The sequence below is a fragment of the Anolis sagrei genome, chromosome 1 (genome assembly GCF_037176765.1).
Source record: "Anolis sagrei isolate rAnoSag1 chromosome 1, rAnoSag1.mat, whole genome shotgun sequence".
Taxonomy (NCBI): Eukaryota; Metazoa; Chordata; class Lepidosauria; order Squamata; family Dactyloidae; genus Anolis; species Anolis sagrei.
The window spans coordinates 292,497,430-292,509,609 of NC_090021.1; the positions used below are offsets into that span (position 1 = coordinate 292,497,430).

At 42.2% G+C, this 12,180-nt stretch overlaps 1 protein-coding gene across 1 annotated transcript in view; it reads left to right on the forward strand.

The window, feature by feature from the left end:
• The first annotated feature begins 708 nt into the window (after positions 1 to 708).
• Positions 709 to 12,180, forward strand: part of RASGRP1 (RAS guanyl releasing protein 1) — a 68,867-nt gene continuing 57,395 nt past the window's right edge. The window contains exon 1 of the mRNA XM_067462860.1: positions 709 to 867. Within this exon, the coding sequence (XP_067318961.1) occupies positions 836 to 867 (32 nt within the window). The 5' untranslated portion in view covers positions 709 to 835. The remainder of the gene's footprint in view (positions 868 to 12,180) is intronic.

Sequence of the window (12,180 nt, forward strand, 5' to 3'; positions counted from 1 at the left end):
ATTGTCTGTAGCTTTAAACAATTCTTCCTCTGCTCATGAGGCAGGGCATTGTGGGCAAGCATAGAATCATAGAATCAAAGAGTTGGAAGAGACCTCATGGGCCATCCAGTCCAACCCCCTGCCAAGAAGCAGGAATATTGCATTCAAATCACCCCTGACAGATGGCCATCCAGCCTCTGTTTAAAAGCTTCCAAAGAAGGAGCCTCCACCACACTCCGGGGCAGAGAGTTCCACTGCTGAACGGCTCTCACAGTCAGGAAGTTCTTCCTCGTGTTCAGGTGGACTCTCCTCTCCTAGAGATGCGGAGTTGTTTGTTCTGCTCCACAGTCACACAAAGTGGAGGCTTTTTCTAGGTAATAGAATGCCAAGTTTGCAAACTTTGTTGTTGTTGTTTTAAAAAATACAACTGTTTGGTTCACTCCTGACACGATAAATAAATAATAAGAGCGCGTCTATGTCGAAATAATGGTGTGGGATCATCGGAATTGTGGTTTTAAAACGTTGTCAGCCCTTTCTGCCTCCCGAAACGTGGAATGCCACGATTCCATAGCATGGGGCCGTGGCAGTTTAAAGTGGTGCCCAAATGCAGGACTTCTCCGGTGTGGATGCACCTGGAGGGGAGGGGAGGGGAGGGCCCCACTTCCTCGAGCGGATAGAAGAAGTCTGCCTTTGCCTTTAACCCCGCCTTCCGCGCTTGGCTCCGGTTCTCTTCTGCGCTCTCGGCGGACGGAGAGGCAGCCGGGGCAGCTGGCCTTTCCACGCGAGGCGGCGATGCGAGTGGAGGCGCTCGGGGCCCCCCTCAAAGGGCACTCTCCCGGGCCCAGGTGACGGCGCTATGAACCCCGCGGCAAGCCCGAGCCCGAGCCAGTAAGTCCCCCAAGACTTCCCCCCACCCTTCGCGCGGCTTGCCTCCCCAAAAGTCTCTTTCTCCCCCTCGCCTGTCTCTCTCACCTGCCTTGCTGTGCCTGGAGAGGCGAGTTGCAAGGTGGAAAACAACCGCGTTGCCTTTTTGGAGGGGAAACAGGAGCAAGAAAAGTTGCAGAAGACCCCAAATGTTGCGCACTAGAGAGAGAGAGAGAGAGAGAGGGCTAGCATTCACTTGGGAAAACAAACAAACAAACAAATCCAGTCGTTCTCAAAGCCAAAGTCATTCTCCAAGTAAAAGTTTGCGAATCTGGGTCAAGTTGGTCGCCTCTGAACGAGTCAGGACCTCAGGCCCAATGTTTGGAGCGTCGGGGTTTGTTTTGAATGAGTTCTAAAGGCACCACGTGACCTGATCTTAGAAGCTAAGCAGGGTCAGCTCTGGTTAGTCCTTAGGTGGGAGACCACCAAGCAAAACCAGGTGCTGGGGTCTGCCTTTCAGAGGAACCAACTGGCAAAACTTCATCCAAGTCATAAGTTAACAGCTGACTTGAAGGCACATACACATGTAGCCTTTGAGAATACAAAAGGCATGGGCCAACTTGGGCCCTCCAGGCGTTTTGGACTTCAACTCCCACCATTCCTAACAGCCTCAGGCCCCATCTTTTTCTCCCAAACACCTGGAAGGCCCACATTTGCCCATTCCTGATCTACACTGTCAATGCCGTTGGACACCACTTTATCTCCTCTGGCTCAAAACTATGGGATGCTGGGAGCCATTGTTTGATGAGGCACCAGCACTCTTTGACAGAGAAGGCTCGTGACTTCAAAACTACAACTCCCATGATTTCATAGCACAGTGGTGTCAAACTGCATTCATTCGACAGCATAGTTGCACCCCAAGACCTAAAGAATTACCCTAACCACATATAAGAAGATAAAAGATGCTTAAGTGGCTGAGGGGGGAAAGGAAAGGGCCTGAGGCTGTTAGCAATGGTGGGAGTTGAAGTCCAAAACACCTGGAGGGCCCCAAGTTTGCCCATGCATAGGAACCTTCTTCCAACTTTCTCACTAGGATTCTAATTTTTAGATTAGTGAGAAAGTTGGAAGAGGGTTTCTAGCAGCGCTAAATGACTCTGGTCTTTACTGTGTTTATGGGTGGGAGTCAAAAACCTTCCTTCGAAGTGCAGACATTGGTCATGGGTAGCACATGAATGATATGTCCCCCATTGCTGCCTGGGTTAAACAAGTTGGTGGAGCCAACAGAAGGAGTGAGTTTTTTTGGGCTTTATGGTCCTGTTCGAGAAGCATTACTGATGTTTCGCCTACAACCTCTGAGGATGCCTGCCATAGATGCAGGTGAAACGTCAGGAGAGAATGCTTCTAGAACAGGGCCATACAGCCCAAAAAACCTACAACAACCCAGTAATTCCAGCCATGAAAGCCTTCGACAACAAGAGTTTTGAATCATTTCCTGCAGTGGTTTAGTGTGGAGGCAGAAGAAAAAGTTGCACTTTCCTTTGTGTTTCTCTCCTTTGGGAGACTACATGTGTAAAGAAGCGTTTGGGCCTGAGAAAATGCATTCTGTGGCATGCTGTCTCTGTAATAGTTACTCCATGCAAACAGTCATTTGTTCTTCTACACATGTTGGTTGCAGGGTTGCCAGATAAAATAAGGGATGGGGCTTCTTTAATGGTTATGGAGAAGTGGGAATTTCAGGCACTGCTTCTTGTGTGTTGCAACATCTTCTGAACTTCTTACAATTAAAAGGAGAAGAGTGCCATGCCTTATTTCACCTGGCAACCATATGATAACTGGAACATAACAAAGATCTATGGTTTTGTTGCAAGAAGGAGCTTCAACAAAGCTTCAGGCTTATGTATTCCCATCTTGTTTTCTGTTGTGACAATAAGGACAGCATTGGAAGCTTCTACTTCTGTTTTAGATTAACCACACTTTAGTCATTAACCACAGTTTCGCATGGGGTTAGGGAACCTGTGTTCCTTCAGAAGTTTTAGAATGAGAACTGGAGGAGATTGTTAGATACAAATAAATATGCTTTAAACTGAATGCTATAATGTTTTGAAAAATCCATTCGATGTGGTATTTTATGTAGTGGCCCACAAACTGAAGTCTCCAGATGTTATTGGCCTATGATGCAAGGAAGCCTTTGCCACTACGGACAATGGCAATGATTCTGGAACTTGAGTCCGGCAGACCCAGGGTTGGAAACCATTAAATGTAATCAGTAACTAAAGTATGACCAGTTGCTACAGGTGAAGTTCAGACCATAGTTAAAACTGAACCATATTATAATCAGTGGCATTGAAAGCTGCTGACATATTAGATGTTATCTCACAGAGTGAACAAGAACTATTTTTGTGCCTCTCTCTGGGATAGCAGCAGTACATAAGTGTTTGGGGGGAAGGGTTCAGCACACTTCAGTTGGTGTCACCCCTGCCATTCTCACTGAGTAATCAGCCTATTCAGATAAGTCAGACAGCAAACAGATGCTGGAAGCAACATCCATCTCTCACTGTGGAAAAGACATCCAAGCCATCTTGGAGACTTTCCTCTGCTTTCTAGACACTCTGAGCTGGATCCCGACTACTCTTTTGGGAGTCCCATTGACTGTCTTGACTTTCCTGCTTCTAACTGATTCTTCAGCTTCTGATCTCTGGATTGCTGATTGATTACTCACACGGCTCATCTTCTCTCTCAGTGAATTGTGACAGCTGTGATGAGATCTATACTCAAGATAGCTTAGATGTGCTCTTCTAACATATACTTGAACACCTCACATTTATCACTGACCATTTCCCACTATCCTATAGTTATTGTGATTTTCTGGGTGCAGCAGCCATTTCTTCAGGAACAGCCACAAGGCAGTGAGCTTATCCACTGGGGTTTGGTTCCAGGAACTCCCCTGGATCCCAAATCCATGAATGCTCACTTCCCATTATATATAATGGCATAGTAAAACAGTGGCTCTAATATATTAGGGCAAACCCAAGATTACCTATGTGGGTTTGGGGGAGGGGATATTTTCAAGCTGTGGATGGTTGAATCCAGGGATGCAGAATCCAGGGATATGAAAGTCTGGATGTATTGCCAACTTGAAGAAACCCGAAACCTCTCTTTCCCACCAAAATTGAATGTATTTTAAACCTAATGAGTTATTCCTTTCTTGCTAGGTGTGATCAGCCACAGGGAGCAAGGAATCATATTAAGCAGCTTATTAATATCTTACACCTAACAAGTTGATATTTAGCTGACAAGATAGGAGCAGATAGTGTTCTAGACCTCCATATCCCTGGATTCTGCATACCTGGATTCAACCATCCACAGCTTGAAAATATCCCCAGTTGAAGCATTCACACCTACCTCCAACAGACAGGAATTCTTTCTCCCATCCTAGACTTTCCACAGATATATAAACCCAATTTTCCTAATTTTCAACAGACCTCACAACCTCTGAGGATGCCTGCCATCGATGCAGGTGAAACATCAGGAGATAATGCTTCTAGAACATGGCCATATAGCCTGAAAAACCTGCAACAACCCAGTGTTCTAGATTGCTTGACCTGTGCCAGCTTCAGAGTCCAATCCACTACAGTTATGCATGACAAGAGACCTTTATTTAAGGTTTAATGCTGCTCCCTGCCTGCTTTGTCTTTTGAAAGAACCCTCCTTTGTCAAATGCCAGTGAGGCAATATAGTGTGGAAAGAGGTAGGAGAGGGCCTTCTCTGCTGTCATGTATTACCCACTCTTTAGATCAGTGGTTTTCTACCTGTGGGTCCCCAGCTGTTTTGGATGCTCTTTGGTACCTGCTTTTTGAAGCCTAATTGATTCAGTCAGAATTGGCTTATGGTTTTTAATTGTTTTCACTTATTATAACTGGTTTTAAGCTGTCTTGTTTAAAAATTTTCAAATCTTAATCTTTAGAAAGATTAACTTAAATGGTTTAAAATAAGTAAAAGGTGATTTTCTTGTGCGTTGCTCTGAATACCATGATCTGGGGTGGGATATAAATATTTTAATAACTAAAAATAAATGACATCTTGCTTGTAACATGTTTAGTGGTTGTGCCATGGATGGTCTTGCCATATCACTTCATGGACACATTTTCAAAGCCCATAGGCAACCGAAAAAACTTAACTGGATGATTTCAAAAGGATAGAACAGTAGGAGAAAAATAGCTTCTTGATTGCCATGTCCATCTAGGGTAGGCTTAATAATAAGTTCCTTTATTCAGTTACATTTGTTCTGAGATTTCCATCTGTATCTCCCAAATTGCTTCTTTGCTGTCAGCTCAGGTGTATGCCAGGAAGTCAAACGAAACGGGAAAAAATAATTATGTCAGACGTTTGAATCATCTGTGTACTACAGAATGACCAGGGGGTTTAATTTGAGTCTTAGTTACTCTTGCTATATAATCCTCTAAAACACCGTGGAATCCATCTAGCTTTATCAGTCACTGAATATCAACTATCCTAATAAGTCTCCAGTCTTGGCTGAAGGAAGTGCCAGAGTGGTGCAAGGTTTCGAGCACTAAGTTCATATCCCTGCTTGGTCATGGAAACCCCTCAAGGGAGGTACTGCACTTGTTTAAATCTCAACAAGAATTGACCTGAGTTAATATTATGCAACATTTGTCTGGATTTGGACAAGGAGCAGAAGTGGGGAAGGAAGTGCTTATAAGCCTAAATTATGGCTGGCATACTGTGGGTGTGTTGTGAGAAATGATATTGGCATTAGAGAAATGATATAGAAATTCGTCATTATTATTGACATCACTATCACCAAAACCTTATATTTGTATATGAAAAGTATATGAAAACATATATGAAAAATATAAGGAATTGAATTGACAATTTTCATAATAAAAAAATAAATAAAATAGTGTAAAGAGCAGAGGTATAACTGTTTCTCAGGGGAGGGGTGAAGAGGGAAAGGGAAAAATTGATATGTCAAAGTAGTAGATAAATATAGAAATGTTAATGATAGGAAAGCAAGAATCAACAAATTTATAAGATTGAATACAGGAATGTACAAATATATGAACAAAATGTAATTGTAATTGTTATAATTTATCTGCATAATTTATCTGCATACACACACACACACACACACCCATCACTAAGACCCATCTATTTCCCTTGGTTAAAATAGAGAAGGGAACCAGATTTGGAATCTTTCTTAATCACTATATACTGATCAGAAGGTTGGCGGTTCAAATCCATGAGATGAAATGAGCTCCCGTTGTTAGCCCTAGTTTCTACCAACTGGATGTGAGGGCGATTTGGCTGCGACATCTGTCACCCCATTGATCGCCAACTTCGCAGTTGGAAAACATGCAAATTTGAGTAGATCAATAGGTACTGCTTCGACGGGAAGGCAACAGCACTCCATTCAGTCATGCTGAGCACATGACCTAGGAGGCGTCTATGGACAACACTGGGTCTTCAGCTTAGAAATTGAGATGAGCACCACCTCCCAGAGTCAGACTCAATTTGACTTAATGTCAAGGGGAAACCTTTACCTTTACTATATGCTGATTGGTATTGTACAGGAAAGAAATGTTTCTCCTTTTCTCAACTTTGCCTGGGCAATAAATAGCTGTGGCCACCCAATCTTCAGTGGGCAAAAAACAAAGTACAAAACCTGCCCACCCCTTACTCTTGGTATATGTGAAATTTACTCAGTTCTTTCATAATTACTTTTACTTTAAAAGAAAGGCAACGGACATGAAAATTCCTAGCACAGGATTCAAAGATTGATTAAAGTGGACTTAATATTTAATTAGCAAAGTAAAAAGTAGGGTAAGAGATCGCAGGAACTGGAAGGCATTCAACTCACAGTTCTTAAAATTCAACAAAAATATTTGTCCATTTTAATCCAAGCAAACTTTCAAAATTGTACTTTAAATTTAGCCATACTCGTATGAAAAGGTTTTGTTTGCAAATACAGGTAATTCCTGAGTTACAAACATCCAACTTATTTTCGACTCCTAGTTACAAATGTGCGGAATGGTGGCGCTAAGTTGCCCTTGGAGTGAGACTGAGCCAGCAGCATGTACTGGGCTTTTTGCAGTATTTGAAAAAGTTTAAGCATATGCACAGGTAAAAATAAATAATAGTAAAGATAAAGGTTTTCCCCTGATATTAAATCCAGTCTTGTCCGATTCTGGGAGTTGGAGCTCATCTCCATTTCTAAGCTGAAGAGCCGGCATTGTCCGTAGACACCTCCAAGGTGATGTGACTGGCATGACTACATGGAGTGCCGCTACCTTCCTGCTGGAGCAGTACCTATTGATCTACTCACATTTATATGTTTTCAAACTGCAAGATTGGCAGAAGCTGGGCCTAACAGCGGGAGCTCACCCCTCTCCCTAGATTCAATATGTTAACATAAATAACTGTCCAAGTTGCATTTAAAGTAGAACTCCATGCAATTTAATTTTATCACTTTTGGTTAGTATGGTTTGGGGTTAGAATCACTGTGAGCTTTTTACTGCTGTATGCATCTTCATTAGAAAAAAATAATCTCACTTCCTGTCCCTGAGACAACAGCAAGAGGGAAATTCACTCCTGTAAGAGTTATCTTGGGGAAAGTTTTCTCCACGGAAGCTTTATCACCAATCCTTGTTCCACAATAACCCAATTTTTTCAAAATCCGATTGTCACAGGGACAGAAAGTGAGGTAAAATCTGAACGGGGGACAGACAGCAAAACAAATGCTACAGGGATGTTAACCCTTTCCTTTTAGCTGGAGTTACACATAAAAATGCATGTTTTCTGACTTATATACACATTCAACTTAACAAACAGATAGAGCCTTTCTTGTTCGTAACCCTGGGATTGGCTGTACATGTTATCCCTCAGCAAGTAGAGGCTTCTAATAATAAATGGTTTTATTGTAACACAGGCTGAGGTTCCTGCATTTTTTTTAAAAAAGTCTTTGTTTGACTGAGCACGAAGTACTAGGCTTGTGCACAGATTTGTTTTGGCTGTTTGCCTTCAAATTCTTCGGCTTGTTCAGATGCCCATAGCGGCAAGGACTCTGCTGCCATGTTTTTTTTTACCAAGACGGATCATGTGGCTGCCAGTTGTGGCTACCTTTTGTTCTGTTCAGAATCATGCAGTACACTGAGGGGCTGCTGCGTGTTCACAAGTGGTTTCCCTGTGAGCTCTACCTGTTGGGCCAATCAGAATAGAAGAAAGCCGTGGTCTGTCTTATGCAAACTGAGTCTATTTAATGGGATGAGCGCCTCCATTGCTCAGTTGCATGCTGGCTCTAGAGAGAGGTGCTTCAGTCAGATTGCCTTGCCACTTGCTCTCAGCTTTAGCTTTTAGCTTGACTTCTAGCATTGAACTGGGATTTGGAAAGTGTGGGTGGGTGGGTGTGCAGTGTTTGGGGACTTGTGGGTGGGTATGCTTTACTTTTAGGGTGGCTCTGAGCTTTGAGTCACTTTTTAGCCTTTAGCTTCTTCTCTTATCTCTCCTCTCTCCTCTCTTTAGAAAGTATTTTTAAAAGATTATTGTTATTAATATAAGAATTCCAGCAAACAGCTAAGCCTCATTCTTAGAAAATGACCAACTTACCTACCTAAACTTAACACCAATAACTAATATTTTCTTTCCTTTGCAATCTTATCACAAGTTCTTTGTTTTTTTTATATTTATCTCTGTGCTCTCTGCCTTCTTAATTTCATTTAATAATAATAATAATTATTATTATTATTATTTGGCTATTCCTGCCTGATGATGATGATGATGATGATGATGTTTACCATCTGTCTTGGATCTTACCACATTTTCTGGCTCTGGACTGTTTTTGATAAGTGTGCGAAAAGGGATCCATGGGTCCCCTGAAATTTGGATAGCAGAAATGAATTGCGGTTCAGCCAAAATGCACAAGCCTAGTAAGTACAGTGGATCCTTTGGATTCATGTGGGTTCAGTTTTGTGACCCCCCCCCCCTTCCATGGATGACAAAAAAAGTGATTTTTGCACCCTGCATTATTAAATGGTGATGATGTGTGAGCATCTGTGTACATGCCACTCCCATTTTAGGTATGGGCCACAATAACTCATGGTCAATTGAAACTGTGGATTGTGAGCCCATAGAATGAGAGGACCCACTGTATTCAAAATATATGGTTATCTGTATCTTCCAAAATTTAGAAGCTACCATCCATGGGTGCTTTTTGGATGCTTCTGAGGAAGATAACGTATTTTGACCCCATTGCAATAGTTTCCTCAAGTCATTCATTTGAAGAAAAGGGAAGTATAGTTCTCCAGGAAACTATGACCTGCAGGGTAAGTTTGCACTTGATGAAGTCAGGTTGTCAGAGATTCATTTGCTCACCTGGTAGTTTTGTACATTCAAATCTATTTTTAACTTAATGAATTTCCTTGCCTATTTAAGCATACAAAAAAGAATTGAATACAGGAACTGAATCTTGTTCATGGAATTATTTTAAACATATCTATTAAAACACTAATAGAAAAGAAAGCATATTTTAATGCCTATACCAGAAATTATATAGAGTTGTGCCCATTGTTAGTTTCAACTGGAATAGGCCCATTTTCCTGTTGGTGATATAATCAGTTTACAATTATTGCTACACCTATGTATGCCCCTAAATTATGTTGTGCTAGGAGGCGTCTTTCACCTTTTTATATAGTATTTTACCACTGGTGTAGAATAACAGCCAGGGAGCTCTTGGGCATGGCCCTTTTTTTTCAGCAACTTCTTGGATGTGGAACAATGTACAAGCAAGTTCTACCTGTCATTAAGCACCTAGCAAAGACAGAGCAGTCTTGTGTTGAAGGTGGTTCTCTGATGGTTGGGAACCGGGATGCATCTGAGTACAATATCATATTTGAGCAGTGACCAGGAGAACAGATGTACTTGAAAGTTCCCTGACTGCTGTAACACCACCCCCACCCCTCCAAAAAAGAGAGAGATGGGAACAAGGATATTACCTCCATCCCTTCCACAGTGGTGTAATTGGTGACTCAACAGTGTAATGTAGCAGCTAAAAAAAATCCAAAGTGAGTCTAGTTCTCCAAGTGAGGTCTAACCAAAATGTAATAGAGTGTTACTCCATCTCCCCTCTGTACTCCTAAGCATTTCAACACTGTTTGAACCATTTGTGGTGTGTGGCTGGAAGAAGACATAGTAGAGGTGTTTGGAAAGGAGTACCAATTGGTGCAGTGGTTCTAAACCTTCCTCAATACAGTCCCTCATGTTGTGGTGACCCCTGACCATAAAATTGTTTTTGTTGCTACTTCATAACTGTAATTTTGCTACTGTTATGAATAGTATTGTAAATATGCAGGATGTATCTTCATTCACTGGACCAAATTTGGCACAAATACCAAAGATGTCCAAATTTGAATACTGATGGGGTCAGGGGGGAATTGATTTTGTCATTTGGGAGTTGTAGTTGCTGGAATGTACTGTTCATCTACAATCAAAGGGCATTCTGAACTCCACCAATGATGTAATTGAACCAGACTTGGCAAACAGAACTCCCATGACCAACAGAAAATACTGGAAGGGTTTGGTGGGTATTTACCTTGAGTTTTGGAGTTGTACATCCAGAAAGCACTGTGGACTCAAACAATAATGGATCTGGACCAAACTTGGCACACTCAACATGCCCAAATGTGAACACCGGTTGAGTTTGGAGAAAATAGACCTTGACATTTGGGAGTTGTAGTTGTGGGATTTATAGTTCACCTATAATTAAAGAGCATTCTGAACTCCATCACCAATAGAATTGGGCCAAACTTCCCACACAGAACCCACATGACCAACAGAAAATACTGTGTTTTCTGATTGTCTTTGGCAACCCTTCTGACACCCCCCCCCCCCGTGATCCCCCCAGGGGTCCCAACCCCTAAGTTGAGAAATGCTGCATTATCTGGTAATGATTACATTATCTCTTCAGATCCCTGCTTGATTCTCAGTCCCAAATTCTTGTTTCTCAAAATTATTTTCTTAAAAAAAATCAAAGGTATTTTTGGGCACTTAGCCATTGAAAGAGCTATAGGGTTTCAGGAGCTGCTTGTTTCTCTCCAGAATGGGAACAGTGGCTAGAAATCAGTTGTGCACACATAGACCCCAATTCCCAGGGTTATTCTTGATGAACCAATGCCTTTTTGCTTTCTGGATCTCTTTAGTAACAGTATTATTTTGCTTGAAAAGTTTCCTTATTATGGGGCAGATATTTTTTGTTATGCATTGATGTGCTGGTTCACTGCCTAAATCGCAAGAACTTCAGGGGTGTGAGATGTATCCAGGATTTTTAAGTGAGGGCGCTGGAGGTTTTTGCAATACTTTTGCATATTTACAAATGGGGACTGGTCACAAAGTAGCAATTTGTGTAATTGATACCAAAACAGTTACTGCTTCCGCATTAGACTTCCATGATAGCTATTGGTGTCATTAAGTTTTGAAGCGAGTGACCTAGTTTTCTGTGGCCATCCCTCCATTCCACACTAAAAAACTTCTTATCTACACACCAAGCTGTGGGAAATAAGGATGGATCATCTTCATCACTGATGCTTTCTTGAACCACCTTGGTTCCCATACAAATGCACCACTTATTATGAGCTACCACAGTCCATTGTCAGAAAACCTACCAAATCAGGACTATGTCAGGTTCTGAGATTTTAGGACCCAAAGACAACCTAGAGAAAACTCTTTGTTATGTCATACAAACTGGTCCAATTAACTAAGAATACGGTATGTTATTAATCAAAAACCACCAGTCCATGAGGTCACGAAGAGTCGGAGACGACTGAACGAATGAACAACAACAACAACAACCAGGTCTAACAAACAAGGAACACATACATACACACGTAGGGTTTTGTTTTTTTTTTGCCTTGCCTTTCCCTTAATATCAGGTTTTCCCCTGATATTAAGTCCAGTCATGTCCGACTCTGGGGGTTGGTGTTCATCTCCATTTCGAAGAGCCAGAGTTGTCCATAGACACCTCCAAGGTCACGTGGCCGGCATGACTGCAAGGCGTGCCGTTACCTTCCCGCTGGAGTGGTACCTATTGATCTACTCACATTTGCATGTTTTCTAACTGCTAGGTTGGCAAAAGCTGGGGCTTACAGCAGAAGCTTACACCGCTCCCTGGATTCGAACCTGCGACCTTTCGGTCACAAGTTCAGCAGCTCAGTGGTTTAACCCACTGCACCACCGGGGGCTCCCTTACTTTAAGAACCAGGAAAGAGGGTATAAGTCTCAAGGCTCAGAGCCATGCTTTGAGATCTGGCAACCATATTTGGTATGCAT